The 18,178-nt window shown below is 34.0% G+C and overlaps 1 protein-coding gene across 1 annotated transcript; it reads right to left on the reverse strand.

Annotated features, from left to right (window-relative positions):
• Positions 1-451: 451 nt before the first annotated feature.
• Positions 452-11,869, reverse strand: LOC115989788 (protein REDUCED WALL ACETYLATION 3-like). Its single transcript, XM_031113657.1, has 17 exons — positions 11,550-11,869; positions 11,394-11,455; positions 9,818-9,909; positions 6,507-6,644; positions 6,368-6,424; positions 6,217-6,289; positions 5,234-5,392; positions 4,476-4,625; positions 4,084-4,339; positions 2,750-2,865; positions 2,570-2,656; positions 2,364-2,452; positions 2,171-2,233; positions 2,000-2,056; positions 1,365-1,461; positions 1,124-1,282; positions 452-928 (listed from the first exon to the last, which is right to left on the reverse strand). The coding sequence occupies exons 2-16, from the start codon at positions 11,424-11,426 to the stop codon at positions 1,127-1,129; spliced, it is 1,623 nt and encodes a 540-aa protein (XP_030969517.1). The 5' UTR covers positions 11,427-11,455; positions 11,550-11,869; the 3' UTR covers positions 452-928; positions 1,124-1,126.
• Positions 11,870-18,178: the final 6,309 nt, after the last annotated feature.

Here is an 18,178-nt window from a genome sequence, read left to right on the forward strand (position 1 = left end):
ATACCTAGAGTATTGCACCTGATGCAATTCTTATGAATAGTTGAGATTGATAGTTGCAAAAAGCAACTTTTAATCTCAACCATTAATTCAAAAAATTTAAGAAAAAAAAATTAAGAAAGGTAAAAAGTGAAAGTTAACAAGGTGAAAAGTGAAAAAAATTTGTGAGAGTAGATGAATAAAGGATATTGCACCGGATCCTAGTCCATGTTTTGACTACTTTGCTACAACTTTTGGCAACCTATTTAGGGTTTGATAATATGCTCACGGTACTAATAAGTAAACCAAAACCAAAAATGCTCACAAGCGGCATTAAAAGTGTGAAGCATCAAACTGCCATGCTTTTGGTCCCCAAGGAAAACAAACTTCCCAGCTTTCTTTAATTTCCTACTGGAATAAAAATCGAAAAATATGAAACTAACGTCACAAACTCAAAATAAATAGAAGGATCGTGTTGCATGAATATACGAAAGAATCGCTCACAATTAAATTTTCCAATTGAATACATACACCAAGTTCGTGAATCCTCCACTCATATAATGAGACAAATTGACAATGTTGCATTACTAATGAATATTGAATTTCTTTGATGCCAGACAATGAATCTATATCACAGGAACCTATATTTTCCTTTTAATGACTGAACAAAATGGAGAAATTTTGATATGTGACAATCTGCAATACTACAAAAAAATTTCTTTGGTGTCATGTGCTGCCCTCTGCCACACTCTCAATGCATGCCCAACTCTGATTTTCTACTGTGATGCAGCAATTAGGGCGACTTTCCTCAGCAATATTGGAACATTCGCTTTAAAAGCTAAATTTGCAAGCAACATATTCCAAATTCCCCTTATTTTACTCCCGCCTATATGTTTTGTGCATCCCACAAGAAATATCTATGTAACTCTTTTCAAGTCATGATTTGTCAGGCCTGTAATAGTAAATTGAATTGCTAATCATCATATACTGGTAAGTAAACAAAAAAAAAAAGGGCTCAAAGATCCCCTTTTTTTATCCTCTCTTAACATGTGTGTGCATATATAATATATTAGAATCAAAGCTCTTCATGAATCCAAACTATGAAAGTTCACTCTCAATAACAATTAAGTGGCAGAAAGGCACTTACTGGTTAATGAGGGATCTGAACGAGAATGAATGCGATGAAATACACACACACACAAATGGCTGCCCCAGCAACAAAATTAGAAAACAACCGTCGGTTGTCTTTTGTGGGTATAAAAACTGTCTTCAGTGTATTGGTTAATTCAAAAAGGCGATGAGATATCTGCATAAGCAAATTCAGAGAGCAACATGTTAGTACTGAGTGGCTTTCACAAAATCAGAGGGTAAAGAAGAAATATGCTTACTATGACATAAACGGCAGAAGTGAGCATGAAGTTAAGCATGGGATATTCTGGAATAAGAGAAAGGAGCCACTTAGGCTGTCCATTAGGCACATTTGATCTGCAGAAACATATATGGAAATTAGAAATGCACTTGAGTTAATTGTCATCATAGTCTTCTCTTTTTGGGTGCTGTTTTTCTTAGTCTCATACTTTCTTCTTATTTTTATCAATTTCTCTCTATACATTTGCATTTTATTAAACCTTTCAATATTATCTTTTTATGAACTGTAGGAGGAGAAGAAGGGACTACCTTTACTTTAACATTAACTTAGAAGATGGAAAAAAATTTCAACGCTCTTTTAGAAATCTAATGAAAGCTTAAATACCTCATCCACCAAGTATAAAGATGGACATGCTTTTCACATCATGGTATCAATTCAATTCTAGGAAGGGTTACACAAGATTATGAACTCATATAAAGCAACAGAAGAGAAATAAAAATGAAAGCCACATTTATCAAAAAAAAAAAATGAAAGCCACTATGCTTATGCATAAAGATGTGCTTAAACAAAACAAACATATTTTATAATGGCTATATAAAACATCACTAGGAAAATTAGGGAAAAATAAATGAAAATATGAATTAGTTTACACACCTCAACCAGATATGGAATTGTGAAATATAGGTCTCCAAAGTTATCTTGCCAAGCCACCTAATAATACCAAGTAGACAATTAAGAAATCTCAAAATATGGTAGCAGAATACACAGAGGTTGAGGGGGTGGTTAAAGGGCAGAATGGTTTCATGATAGAGATAGAAAACGTACGAAAGAAGAGCTAAAGAGAAACTCCGAAACTGCTGAGTGAAATTCCGCAAGCAAATATAAACACTGAAATCATAAAGAAGGCGAAAATAAGATGCTGGAAAATGAAAAAGGAAATAACTGATTAAACATTTTGCATGTAATGCCATAATACGATTCCCAAATAAGACCAATAAAACAACTACTCAATACGCACGTTATAGGAATCCATGATGTGTATGGATGGTATTTGTTGTATGTAACCTTGTCCAGCTTGTAAATACATTCATACCACAGATAACCAACCTGGAAAAAATTTAAATAAAGAAATAAAACCAATAAATTAGAAAACTCAATAATAAATCATCAATAATCTATAAGAAGATAATAGAAACAACATGGTAACAAAATCAAGCAACTCACAAACACGGAAACTGCAACAATGCTTGCTTTGATTGAGACTCTCCTCTTGGTTTCACATTCCTCCAATCTCTCCATCCATTTCTCAACCTTAACATTAAAATATTTGAAAATTTTAGTAGTTGGCAGTTGGTGCAACAAGAAAGCAAGATCTACCATACATCCAAACTTTCAAGGGATTACATTGGGGTGGTAGTATGCATATATCATTCCAATGATCCAAATATAGCGATCAAGTCCAGATCTGAAATGCCACTCATGTAATCGAGGGAGATCTGGTTTTGCAGGATCGGTATACCCTGTCATAAAAAGTAACTGTTATGTATATGCATAAGCCAGTAAGTCCACTTGTATGAAAAGGTCATACCCAGTGCACAAAGTATACATGAATTAAGAATAAAAAAATCACCTTGAAAGTTGAGGGTGGTCATTTATCAGGATTTCATGTGGGGAACAAGGATAACGGAGAGTTTCTTATTTCTCATTCTTTGTTTGTGACTGACACATTCATTTATTGTAAGGTAAACTTGGAGGAGATTCTCTTTCTTTGGTGTATTCTTCTGTGTTTAGAGGCAAGTCTAAGGACCCAAGAAAATTTTGGGCAAGAGTGAGATGGTCCACGTTGGACCAGTTCAGGATGTGGATAATTTAGCTTATCATTTTGGTTGTAAAGTGGGTGCCTCACCCATGACTTATTTGGGATGGTTGATTGGGTTGCCTTAGATTAAAAAATGGAAAAAAATATCATAAGGTAGTTTTTTTCCCCCTTAGGACAGAAGCTCATGGTCAAATTCTGAAGGCAGATAATCTTTGTAGGCAAAACATAGTCATTGTTGATTGGTGTTGACAGAGAACTGAAATCTTTTCTTGCATTGTCCCTAGGGAGCTTTGTTTGTTGGCTTTTGCTTCATTTGGAGTAGCTTGGGTAATGTAATCCTGAACTCAGTACAGGATCTTTTAGCATGTTGGAGAGCTAGCACCGAGCAATCAATGTTTAGATGTGTGGAATGCTATTCCATTGTAATTGATCCAATGCATTTGGAGGGAGTGAAATGCTAAACTGTTTGATGGTCTTGTGGACTCCTAGCTTCACTTGAGACTTTTACTCTTTAGATCTTTGTTTGAATGGTTAAGGGATATTATGGATTTAGCTTGTAATTCTTTTAGGGAGTTTTTAGCTTTTTATAATGTTAGATCTTTGGTGGTGCTCTTGTATTCTCCGATGTAGGGCTTCATCCTCTTCCTTTTTATTAAAATTCTTTTGGGAAAAAATAAAGGAAAAAGAAACAGACCACAAAGTATGAGACCCGACACCAAAACACGTCCCAACCTAAAGCCCCAAAAAATGTCATCTTTAAATTTTAGTACAATTGACTGCTGTCACATTTCTGCTAAGTTCACTTAGAGTTAAATCAAGCAAGCTTAATCGCTGAGCTATGAAATGACTTGCTAACTCCCAGATCGATAATAAATGTAGCAGAGAATTAAAACCAAAAGACAGAAGATAGGTTACTAACCTAAAAGGAATGCTAGAGGACGCCAGAATATTTCAAAAAATCCCGGGATTTCCCATATCAAGATAACCACAAGAAAGCTTGCAAGAAACTTCACAGCCATCACTGATCTTATCTCATTATACTTGTTAAAAATCCCAAGGGCTCCATACACCATTACAGTGAAAAGCGTGTGCATAGGGCAGATATAGTACAACATATAGTCATTGTTCAGAACAATGCAGCAAAATGCCACAAAGAAATTTAACCGCCACATCATCTGTTTCATATCGTAAGGATTTAGAAGATCATAGATTAAAAATATATACAGAAAAAAAAGAAAAAGAAAGAAAGAGAGATAATAGGTCAAATAATAAATGATTATACATTTTATATTCAGTGAATTAAAAGGTTACCTGAGTAAAACGTGCAATGCTAAAATCCTTTCTAATATAATAATAGGAAAAGTTGCCAAATCCAGTCAAAAAAACATATGCAGCAATAAAGACGCGTATTGCATTGTATATCTCTGTTGCAGCAAAGTAATGGTACAGTAAAAATAGGACCTGCCAAAACATAAAAGAAAATTTAAATGCAGTCAATGACAACTTGTAAAGAAAATTCACTAACCCAGGTAAAAAAACTTATTAAAGCTAATTATATAAAAGATGAGTGTAACAATAAATTGATAAATGTAGCATACTGTGCACACAAGCAGTTTCAGATATTAAGTTAATATGTCAGATTTGATACATCAGAAAAGAATGTTTTTTTGATCAGTGATATATTAGCAAAGAATGTTACAGTCTCAAATCTGTTATCATTCAGTAATTAAAAACCAAAATCATATCAATCCATCAAATAGGTTCACGGTTTCTTTGCAGCATCTATTATCAAAATCATAATGCATGGCTAAAATTAACAAACAAGAAAGCATGTGAGCCAAATTTTAATAACATCTGGAACAAAATGAATGACAACTAAGGTAAATTAAGCTAGTTTGTCACCATATGAACACAAAGTAGTGCCAGAACACAATTATCCAAAATAAATAAAGCACGAAGTAGCAGGCATAAGTTTGAGAGAAGTTAAATGCATTACATATGTTTTCCCAAGTAAAAAGCTACAGCAATGCAACTAAGTACAAGTTATGAGCTTTAAAAAAAATACTTGCCTGCATCCATCCTTTCCACTCCTCAGTTTGATGCCGATTAAGGTAAAGTAGGGATTTTCCAGAGAATGCTGACATATCACTATGTTTTTTCAATGAAGTAAATGCTGAAACTATGATAAGCAGAATGTTGAGAAAGAGGAAAAGATCCCGATTGTAATTCTGCCAAAAAAAGCCACCAAAAATTGATCAAAATTGTCAATAATAAATTGCAGCCAATTGTGTTTATCAACATGTGAATTTAAAGCATGACTCTAACATCATCACCTGTTAGCTAGAAATAGACTGTTGGGAAAACAAGGTCATAAAAAAAATGCATCACATAGATTAGCATGGTTATTATTCTATTCTCTTGTACTAATAACTTAATAGAATAGTACATTTTGGCTACAAATAAACTGTAGCATAAAAATTTGAATTTCTAGCCCAGCTAAATAATAAATAAAAGCAAAGAGTTTTAGGCTATCATCTTATGAGGCTTTCCACCAAGTGTTGAATAGAGAGAGTTCTTTATTATTGCCAATGACCTTATCTTCACCTTTTCTTATGAGAGAAGGCAATGTTTGAGCTAGAGCTCATTGGCATGTTAAAAAAGGGGGAACAAGGAAGGAAGAAAGAAAATTTCTATTTTCCTAACCTGAAAGAAGTTCATAGATTACAACTTAATCCTGTATCTTTATATAGATGAAGCTGGTCAGGCCCAATGGAAGGTACTCAAGTCCACATAAATAATAATAATAACAAAAATAATTTTATTTTCTTTTTCTTTTTGGGGCAGGGGCATGAACAGAAATAAGGCAACACTATAATGAGGAAGAAAAGAACAAGAGTCCAGAATTAAATAGAAAACAAGTGCCTCACTGCCTTGTGTGATAAGTATGCAACTATGCAACACAACATCTTAGGGAAGCATCTGAGTGCAAAGGCGTCAATTAACTATATACATGGGATTAAAGAAATATTTTCTATGAGCAGGAGAAATGCACCTTTGTAGATTCTCCCAGTAATTTTGTTCGATCACATATGTAGAAATAGACCAGAATTGCCCCCAACTCAGACCTACAGCATGCAGTTATGATATGAAGATAGAAAGAATGCTAAGTTTTGTATATATATATATATAAAATAATGACTTACATTGCTCTCAAAGTTGCCCTATTTTCTAGCAAGAAGGAGTCATCCATTGTCAGAAACCTAGAAACATGAGAAGCAGTAGGTAAGAACACCCAAAGATAATCAAAGCAGAACTCCAAAAGAATATATAATAGCAAGTTACCTAATTAGGTTCATTTTAATGGATATACTATGAAACTTTGCAGATGCTGATCTTGGGAGGCCTCCTTCCAGCAAAACAGCCCGATCATCTTCTTTGATTGTCTCCTTTCCCAATTCATCTAGATTAACATCTGAATGACTGCAACCCAGAAAGTATTTTGCATCAAGAAAAATTAGAATGAAAAGTCGTATATTATTTCTTCCTTCCATTTTTATAAATAAAAATCTTCTCAATTTTGAATATATTCATTAAACAGAATCTTGGAGACTTAAGAGTATCAGAGCCCAAAAGGATGACCCATTTGATTTATAATCATATTACATATTTGGAAACTAAATAAATACTCCTTCATCCTAAATAGTTTGTCCAATTTAAGAAATGATAAAGTTTGGCTACAAACTTGGTTGTAGTTTAAGGCTACAACTTTACTCAATATCTTTTTATTAAATGTGAATTTTGACAAATCCACCATTGATTTACATTTTCTTCTTATATCTTCCATATTTGAAAATTTTCTAGAAAATCAAAAATCAATAGCTATGTCATCAATCATTTAAATTGCAAGTTTTTTTGTAGTCTAAAAATGCATAAAAAATAAGTTTAGGAATCTTATGGTAAATAATATCTAATTGGCACAAAATTTGATACATGTGTTAAGAGCATAAAGAACATGCAATCCAATGGTTAGATTTTCAACATATGTAGCAATGTTAATTTTTTAAAAGAAAGTTGTAGCCAAACTTTGTCTTTTAAGAAAACCAACTTTTTAAGAGAACATGATTTAATGCATTAGTAAAAAGTTACTAATTTCCAAAATTACTCTTTGTTATTTAAACTCAAATAAAGCAAATGGAAAAGAAGTATTGACTTCTCAAATAAAGTACATGGTTAGCTAGAAAAGTTATAATAATTGTGTTTATAAACTTTTCAAAGTGGACAATATTTTGGTATGTCCTAAAATGGAAGGGTAGAAAAACAATGTCAGACAAAGGGATTATAATTTAAGAAACCGCTACATCACTTGGAGATCACATGTTCTTAAAACAATTTAAATGATAAAATTAGTAGAATCAATAGTTTCTAGTGTTTGATAGATATTAATGAAGTTCTAATAATAACAACTGCATGCTTACTATTATTAATTAATATAAAACTTCCTACCATAAAATCATTGGATCATAAAAATATTTGTGTAAACCAATTGCATAAAGTACATATAATCACAGTAAGAGCTTACTCTGATGGTCTTCGTTACCTAAAAGTATCATTTCATGAATTTCTTCTCTAATTCTTTCCTCTACTCCTCATTTTCTCATATTAAGTCTTTAAATGACAGAACTAACATAGAGTTTCATCATCTTCAAAATCATAGTCAATGTATGTGATTTTGTCCCCCTCTCCTCTTTGCTTCCATCAACTCACTCTCATATCCTATCTCTGTTTCCTCTCTTTCTCTTGTTTTTCCTCAGCATTATTATACTATATGCTCCTTCCTTAGGGATGGCAACAACACCACTTTTAACCCGCATAGGGCAGGTTAGGGAGCATGCATATGGGATTTGAGTATTTGGGTTTGTGTGTAGAGTGTAGACAATCATTAAAGGACTAGGTTTGGAATAAGTTTTGGAATCAAGAGGTAAGGTTCTGAATCCTACCCCCAAGTAGTTTTTCCTAATAAATACCCTATAAAAATAAGGTCATATCCAGTGCACAAAGCTCTCACTTCTGCAGGGGTTTAAAAGAGATGATTGGTAAGTAGCCTTACCCACAATTTTTTTAAAGATGCCAATTCCTGGGAATGAATACCCTACCAATGGCCAAAAAATAGTAGTAATACTAATAAGTGACCCTCCCCACCTTTATATTCTTCAAATTATCTTTGACCACATAAAGTCCCAATACAGCCCCCATTTTCATCAAGTGTTGCCTCAGTCATAATTCCTCAATTGTTGTAGTCTGATGCTTTTTTTTTTTTTTTTTAACCATGTTCATTCTTTTTTTTCTTTTTTTGATAAGTAAAAGAGTAGAGATAAAAACCATGTTCATTCTCTCTCTCTGTCTCTCTCCCCCCAAGCCACTTCCCCTTCCTAAATCCTTTAATTCTTTTTTAGATTTCTTCAAGGATTATAGGAATAGAAAATAAGAATTTCAATATTTTTTTTCTCACAATGGCTTTGTCTCATCTGGATGCTGTGACTGAAAATGGTCCTTTTCTGTTTGGGTGCCACTAAACTCATGTTAAGGGAACAGAATAATGCAGGAAGGATTAGAACCAAGTCTCCCCAATTCTAAATAAGACAAGTCAGGGTATGGTTTTATCACTTCAAATTTCTTTTCCTTTTTTTGGATAAGTAAAACCATGTTTGAATACAGAAATTGATCTTGGTCATAAGCTAAAGTTTGCCTCAAACTTTTAAACAAAGTACACAAACTAAGCTTGAAGATATTAATAGCTAAACTAACTAAATCACATTCCTTACCAGATTAAAGGTTTTCTATAAAAATCACTTCAAATTTCTTTTCTATGTATAAGCAGACACTTATTTTCTATTTAATACTTTACGATGAAAATTCATAATTAAGATTAATATCAATGGCCGCCTAATGGTTTAATGGCATTCTATCCCCTTTGTGGAGTTGGTTCTAGGGTTTGATTCCTCCATCTAACATTAAGCCAAAGGAAATTTAACATCAAAAGTTTATCATATGGAATAACAAAATTTACTACCAAGCAGAGGGACTAATCACAATTATCTACCATATTATTTCTTCAGTAAACGGCTTGCCAGACAAAAACCGATACCTCAAAATAAGATGTTGGGCCTTTTGCTCACAATTTAGATCCATCAGACGCCTTTGCTCCACAGACCAAGAAACCTACCAAGCAAACTATTTCAACTCTCTCCTACAAACGCTCTTAAAAAGCAGAGGGCCATGAGGTCCTATGTCAATTGACTCTTAAAGAGGCTCAAGGGGTTACATACAATTAAAAATATTTTTTTTTTTAAATAAAATCTAGCTAACACTTCTGTCCTTAAAATATCTTAAAAAATTCATATATTGTTTCCACCATTTACGAGGAAAAAACGTAATATAGGCAAGCCCCACATTCTTGAATACCCATATAACAAAAGTTTAAAAAAGAATAAGCTCAGTAAATATTTATGGGCAAAATAAAGGAAGCAGATGCATATTAATTATTGGTTAAAAAACATAATATAAAAGCAAGTGTATTTCAAACAATAGCAGTAGAGATTAGAAAGCTCAATTCATCAAGTTTGTAGCTCTCCATGTTGACAAAAGAAACTTACACTTTAGAAGGATGTGAAGATTTCTTATATTCTAGAAACTCTGCATATATCCATGAGACGAAAATTGGGATAATTCCAAGTAAAAAGGACACCTGGGACATATATAGGGAAGCTTCATTTAGTATCAGGCAAATTAGTCAAAGGAAAAAAGAACTAAGCAGTAATGAGCAAACAGAACAAGAAAAGAAATACAGAAGATGCAGCTCCATATTGATTGCCATTTAACTTGACATTGTACAAGAGAATATAGTTCCTCAATCAACTCCAACATATAATAATGAAAAAAGTTCAAATCTTAATAGGTGTTATCTCAGGGAGAAAACAACAAAAAAACAAAACAAAACAGAAAGAATAAAAAAGGAGTATTGGTATATTCACCAAAGAAAAGAAAAATCCCGAGTTATGAAGCCCAAATTGAGTTGTCAATGATTTCACATATTAACATAAGTTATACCAGTATCCAAAAAAAAAAAAAAAACCCGTTTGGTGCTCCAAAGTAGTTACAAAGGACTAGGACATTTTGATGTGATTTTGGTACAACACAGGGAGATCGCTATTTTAAATTGAAAAAATAAATGAAATAATTTAAAAAAAAAAAAGATTCCATCATATTTAGTGATACTTTTGGTAGTTGGTTCTAACAATCAAGTAAGACTAAGCTGATGAACTAATTTTTGTACACCAGAGGAGGGACATGGGGACATTAAAAAAGAAAAGAAAAGAGAAGGATAATTTTTGGACCAATTTAGTATACACCGTCTTATAATTTTTATTGAATTACATAATTTCCAATAATAAGACAAGATAGTTATGTCATCCACTGTCTGTTAGATGCCAGTGCACAGCATGTTAGGCATTTGGGGTTGGTCAAAGGTGTCCAGGCAGGAAAAAAAAAATTGTGCTATTGAGTACTTATGCTATCGAGTCCTCATATCAATGGGGAACATAAGTTTCTTCACCCACTTTAATTGAGGAGTGTAGTCAATTTTGGGGGAAGTAACTTGAGCCAGTAAGAAAGTTTTGATACATGAAATAAGTCATTTCAAATGATTTACACCCAACCTACAAGATCTGCATTTGATTTACACCCAACTAACCAAAAAAAAAGTTACTAAGTTAACAAGTACTCTATTTGTGCTGGGAAAAAAACAGAGAGTAATAACAGAATAATATGAACCATGAGAAATTCTAATCATAAATAGAAAGACCGAGATTCATGAATACTACTTCAGACTTTGCAGCAAATGCATTACTTAAAAAAATCCAATACACGAATCTACACAAAAAAACACTTAGCATATCTGGATAAACAACCAATACACACCTAATCCTATTCGCGAACTAACAAAAAAACCAACAACATATCATCTCCACACAACAGAAATTCGCGTCATCGACATCAAATGAGAAATACAATCCTGATTAGATCAAGTGCTCACTCTCAAAATTTTCAAACAAACCACACAAAAGGAAATAGAATTCCAGGTTTTTGAATGAAATCACACAAGAAGCTACTACACAGATCTTTCAGCACAAAGTACATATTCACCATTCAATTGAATTCAGATAACCGTACCTGCCCCGGCGTAATTGGAGCCGAAACCGCCATTTTTCCGGTGGCGCAAAATCGGTTCTAAACTGCAGAAAAAAAAAAATTTTGAAACAAAAAACTGTAAACCACAAAAAACGATGAATCAGAAAATTGGAATCGCAGATCGTGTAGAAAAAGTACCTGTGAGGCTTAGGCGTAGAAAAGAGAGCGTGTTGACTTTGATTAGCTCTCTAGAACATTGGGGCGTATGTAAGAAAAACGAGAGAGATATAGAGGGAGAGAGAGAGAGAGAGAGAGAGAGAGAGAATCTAAAAGCTAGAGATTAGAGGGAGAGAGAGATCTGAATAGAAGAAAAAGAAGAAGAAAGAAAGGCTTTTGCTTAAAGGATAGAGAAAATGTCGGAGGGTACGTCTCCCTCACACACTCTCTTTCTTTCTCTCTGCTCTGCGCTTGCTTAGCGGTTGTTGATTACATTTACATAGCTGTTGAGGTGGGTACGATTATGGTTGTGCTTTTGTTTTCTGTCATATCTATCGTAATGCTACCAATTTTTTACTCTATTGATTGACTCACTCAGTTTTGAGTTTAAATTTATTTATTTCCATTTTTGTTGGAGCAATTTAATACCAATAACTAACACTTTGCCACAATTTTTCTAAGTGTCATATTGTTATTGGCTATTATCACTTTCACATTAATCTCATCAATCATATGAGGAGTTGTGAAATATATACATACCCTTTATTTTTAAACTACTTTTTTTTTTTTTTTCAAAATATTTAACAAAATATTATTATTTTTTAAACTCGATAATAACAATGTTGAATTTTATGCATATTGTGTTGAGTTTCAAGTAGAACTTGGCATTAAAGTCAAGGAGGGATGGAGGGATGGCTGCATAAAAACAATTCGAAACACAGCTCACCAATATGGAGAGCTATTGAAGAAGTCAAGTCAATAATTGTAAAGGGTGCATGCTACCTAATAGGCGACGGAGTGTCTATTAATGTGTGGCAAGATCCTTGGGTACCTTGGATTGATGGATTTCGTCCCAAACCCAAAACCCAGGATGACCCCAGAAACCCTCTAATGGTATCTCATCTCATGGATCAGGAGACTCGAACATGGAAAGCTAATCTCATTCAGAATATCTTTGATGTAGAGTCCTCAGAAGCCATCCCCTCTATCCCTATCTCTTTGAGGCCGAAACCAGATAAGCTCATTTGGGTCCGCAATCAAAAAGGAAATTTCACAATTAAGTCAGCTTTTTGTACTGTTACAGAACAACACCTCCTTGCCATAAACTCCAATGTTGACTGGAAAAAGATATGGAGGATCAAGGCCCCCGAAAGAGTCAAGATGCTAGTTTGGAGAATCGGCGCAAACATACTCCCGACCAATGAGAATCTTCAACGAAGAATAGCCAATCTGGATGATTTGTGTCCACTGTGCCACCAAGAAATTGAATCCACTGTCCACCTTTTCCTCCAATGCTCAATAGCTAGAGCGTTGTAGTTTTCCTGCTATTGGGGTTTTAAACCTGAAGACCACTCATGCTCTACTAGTGGAGATATCATGAAACTACTCACTGATCCACCACAAGCCCCATGCCCCCCCCCCCCGATGAGAGTTGGATCATCACTCTAAACATGGCCTTTGTTCTTGACGAAATTTGGCGGGTAAGAAATCAGGTAGTACACCGCAGCGGAGTCATAGATATTCATGCATCCATCAAGCTAATCCATCATAAGCTAGCAGAATACTCCTTGGTAAGGTCTTCCAATGTCCCTCCCCCCTCTAGCACTGTGGCCTCCCTTCTCAAATGGAATCCACCCCCCTCGGTTGGATTAAACTCAACACTGATGCAGCCATAGGTAAACATAGCAATGCAATTGCCGTTGTAGCAAGAGACCACAAAGGTGAAGTATTGAAGGTGTGGGCAAGATCTACTCCTACATGCTCCCCCCTCAGAGTTGAAGCATCCGCCATTCTCTGGGCTATCCAGCTTGCTAAAGTTGAAAAATGGCCACACATAGTCATTGAGGGAGACGCAAAAAATTGCTTTGATCCTTTATCCTCCTCACCAACTGCTCCGGATTGGACTATTAGTAATACTGTCAGTAGCATCCTTAGTCCTAGAGAGTTTTTTCTTAATTGTATTTTCAATTAGGTCAAGAGAGAGTGTAATTCAGCTGCTCACGCTACTGCTAAGCTCTCCCTTTCATCTTCTAGGTCCTTTTGTTTCAATAAACTCAGTCTTCCAGATGTCTTAAGGACAATTTGTGAGGTTGATTGTAGTGCCCTCACTTCTTTTTGATTTATATGTATTGAAGTTTATCAAAAAAAAAAAAAAAAAAAAAACTTGGCATTAACAATATTGAGTTTTAAAACAAGAGTATTTTGTAGATACTTTAAAAATATGACTATTTAGCCATTTTACCTTGGAAAATGTGGGGCCGGAGAATTTGTGGTCTCGGCCCACTTTACATTAGGGCCCAAGATCCAAGTCGAGAAGACCTATTGCCGAGGACGCATAATGAAAGCCCCAAAAAGGCCCAAGGATGTGGCCGAGAACGATCTTACGCTCAGCATCCTACAGGACACCTAAAGAAAAAGGACGAGCTCAGTGCAGGGGCAGGACAAGTGAAAAAACTGCCAATGTTGTGATAAAGAACTCTACGTCTGACAGGTCCATGCTCTTGACCATGCTATTCAACCTTTACGTCTATTTCCCAACCACTCTAGGTATGGGCTGATAGGACAAGTCTCCATCCCAGAAAGTGAAACTTACACGTAGACATTAAAAGGAAAGTAACTACTAGTATAAAAGGGAAGAAGAACCAAGGGGGAAAAGAGAGGTCCTACGAGAGGGAGAAGGAGAAGAACACTAAGCTCCTCGGACGGGGTCAGAGGACAAAAACCCCATAGGTCGCACTGAAGGAAGGTTTTGTCAATCACGTCAGGTCCACCCTCATATGAACTTCCATAAAAACCACGACTAGACTACTGTCTAGTGACCAAGGTCAAGCCTTTCAAGCCCACACTCTACAAATTGTATTGTTCAGGCCCTTTACGTACGAGCCCAATGTCATTCTTGGGTCGTTAATAATCGTTTCCTTACAGAAAAAATTATGTTTTTTTTTATTATTTTTTTTTAGTACTAGATTCTTTTTTTTTGTTTTGTTTTGTTTTTGTTTTTGTTTATTACTGTTAGGTGTGTTATGATTGGGGAATTGGGTTTCAGCTTTAAGTCGTACTTGCTTGTTTGACCTTTTCCAATGTTATAAAAATTGAATGAGCAAAACGTATCTTAGGGTCCGTTTGGATACAGCTGAAAACTGAAAACTGAAACTGAAAACTGAAAAACACTGTAGCGAAATAATTTTTAAATATGTGAATAGTATCGTGGGACCCATTTTTAATGAAAAAGTTGCTGAAAAGTGAAATTTGTAGGTCCGTAAACAGTACACGATATGTTGTGATTGGTCCAAAAAAAATTTGAAAAGTCAAAGTTTGCGGCTACTGTTCATTGAACAGTGCATGAACAGTAACCGCAACACCCAAAACGCGTGAAAAAAAAAAAAAAAAAAAAAAAAAAAACGCAAATGCAGGATTGGGCAGAAACGCCCAATCCAAACGCACTCTTAATAAAGACTTCATTCATGGATTAGGTGATGATGTTATATAAAATTGGTTATGCTTTTTTTTTTTTTTTTTTTTTTTTGAAGGAAAAATTGGTTATGCTTTAATCATTGTGAGTTTAAACATCAATTTTGGTACTCTTGTTGAGTCTTGTCTTTGTTTAGCTTCTGACCAAAGAAAACATGAAAGCACCTGGTTTATTTTTTAATATTTATCAAATCAAAGGACTCAATGGGAAAATGGCTGGATGGTATTTTGAGTTTGCCATTTATTTTCCCAGCATATCGTGTTTCCATAATTGAAAATATCAAAATATGTCAAGGGCACACCCAAGCTCATAACATGTTTATAAGTGTCACTTTGTGGTTGGTATTTTTTTTTTTTCATTAAGTTTTTGTGGTAATCGCCACAAAAGAGACCAATTTATACGTATCCCGCAATCAGTTATGACCATTATCCTGAGATGATCTCAATAATGATTTCTATTGCTAATAACATTTTACTATGTCCTACCCTTCAGCCAAAAAATAAAAAATATATACGTCACAACCAAAATAAATAAGTTTTTAGGATGTAAATAATAAAATTGGCTCAAATCAGCTTCCAATCATAATTTTTGTTAGGTGTTGATTTCTTTTTCTCCTTGTGATGTAGTAGAAAGAAATACTTGGCCCCGTTTACTTCAACAAAAAAATGTTCATAAAAACATAATTTTTTTTTTACTGATTCACATAATCCACCCTCCCAAAACTTTTTGTGCCATTTTGACTTGAACGGAAGATGATTCATATTTCATGTAAGAGTAGTAGTGACAGAGATCATGTTAATGGCAATGATGAAGCTTGTGTGTGATGTTGACAATGGGATTAGTGACGTTGATTTGGCGGTTGTAATGAGCATTGCTAGTGGTGGAAGTATAGCGATCATGGCGGTTGTAGTAGTGGTAGTGTGGTGGCGATGAAGGGAGTGGTGAAAGTGATGGCAACAATGGTAGTTCTGAAGATGGTAATGGTGGTGGTGTCGATGTAATTAATGGACCCATAAACCATGAAACACATCAAACACTGAAAAATACAGGAGAGAAAAATTGCCCCAAACAAACCATGTATAAAGCTTAGCTAGAAAGAATAGATGATCTCAATATTCTACCTTTATTGTTTTATATTCTTTTATTATAAATGGGCCTACAAATATTTTCTGAATTGATAATACCAAAGTTATTATATATTTTACTACAAAGACTTACTAGCTAATGACACAATGAATGTCATTAGGAGGGCTGGAACCATAAATTTATCTCAAGAGGGTGGGGTTAAAGTGTGATAATTTTTTTCCCACCATTTTTGAATGAAAATTATAAAAGATTCAATACTAAATTATTACTATAAGGATTGAATTTGGATTGGACCCAATATAGGATTGGGTTTTAGGCCAATAAGCCCGAACAATGAATTTGTAGAGCGTGGGTAAAAAAACTAGTTCTATTTAGTAAGAAAGACAATAAGCGTTGTTTATTTAAGAAAATCAAACACAAGTGAAATGAGAAAATTTGTCTTCGGCACAGTCCGAGGAGCTATATTATAATATCCAGTTGATGATCAATGTTACAAGAGTTCAAAAGATTATTACAAAGTTTCCTTGATTTCTTTAGGCCATCTCTCCATACTATATACTATAATTTTGGTATCATCCCTACCATACACGTGTAGGTTAGTTTTTAGGAACCCCTTCTTGTCCCATCCAACACCTTCCAAAACCTTCAACTAGCTGCTTAACCACTATTCATGTATCATCTCCACATTAATGCGGCCAAAGAGTTAGCTGGGATGCATTTAATGTGGAGGTAGTAGCTTTTGAAGATATTTGTTGCCTCCCTTTACACCTCCCTTATCCAATGTCCGACTTCTAATCGTGATGCAACCTTAAAGAATGTTCAAGATGATAAGACATTCTTACTGATCTCGATTCTCTGTTTCTGAGATGATTTTTCTCCTCGGACATATTTTGGACTATCATATATAATCTTTATTTTTTCTTCTTACTTATTTGACCATCCTCGGATTAGTTAATATCCTTGGATTGGGCCATAGGCCCAATTCGTACAGTTTTTAATAGTACATTCTGGCTAACTGACCCCCACAATTACATTAAATATACTACTACCATCTATTTTCGTTAATATAATTGTTTTTTAATACATTTAAACTTAATGAAATTTATATTAAAAATATTAGCAAAGCTTGATATTTATTTACTTAAAAATAAATATTATTGTCTATATGTTTATGAACACGTTTAGGGTTTATATGTCTATAAATATGTTTAAGGGTTTTTTTTTGTGTGAAAAATATTGGAATTATCTGATGAATATAAAAAGATATTGACAATTTGTGATTATATTTCCAAGGCTTTTAGAAAGGGTGCCCTGTATTAGATATCGACAATAATAAATGATAGTATCATTTATCTACTTATCACATTATTAGGAGAGATATAAAATGCTCCGAATTAATATGTTGTATAATATTAACTTGGTTGGAAAATAATAGTTTTCTTTTACTAGGAAGGAATTAATTGATTTGATTATTTGATTGAGAGATGATAGTATGAGATATAACATGAATGATAAATTTCTATAGAAGTTAAATTTATAGCAGTTATTTATGTAACAAGGATTCATTTACCAAGATATAGCAAATAACATAATTTATACCTATGATTTATTTTTGGGGAGTGTGAGAGCAAATTGTATTGACCTCTCTTGCATACTCCAATTGACCCCTATGGCATACGCCAATTATTGTTGGTCCTATACTGGAATATATGCTAAACCACAGTAACAGAAAAGGTTGAAGGATATTATAACAGAAAAATAAAATAAAATAAAATGGCTTGCAAAGTATTTTCAAATAAAAATTGCAAAAACAATGTATTAAATTATTGTATATCTTCTAACCCCATAGAAATAGTTTATTACATCAAGAGTTAGATATAACTAGTATGTAGCCCCGTGCTACCGCACGGGAATGGATATATTATTAATCATGAGTTTATTCATGTTTAAAAGGTTCAGTTAACAAAACTTAGCAGTATATATATTTTACACAGAAAGATGAACCTTGGTGAAAAAATGTGTGAAAATATATGTATTGTTATATAAAATTTGA

The sequence above is a fragment of the Quercus lobata genome, chromosome 5, assembly GCF_001633185.2.
Source record: "Quercus lobata isolate SW786 chromosome 5, ValleyOak3.0 Primary Assembly, whole genome shotgun sequence".
NCBI lineage: Eukaryota > Viridiplantae > Streptophyta > Magnoliopsida > Fagales > Fagaceae > Quercus > Quercus lobata.

Excerpts from the sequence above, each read along its gene's own strand:
- LOC115989788 (XM_031113657.1), bottom strand. The coding sequence starts at position 11,426 with ATGGCGGTTTCGGCTCCAATTACGCCGGGGCAG. Across the intron at positions 6,290-6,367 it reads AGGGCAACTTTGAGAGCAAT|GTCTGAGTTGGGGGCAATTC; the intron begins GTAAGTCATTAT and ends TGCATGCTGTAG. Across the intron at positions 4,340-4,475 it reads GCATTGCACGTTTTACTCAG|ATGATGTGGCGGTTAAATTT; the intron begins GTAACCTTTTAA and ends GATATGAAACAG.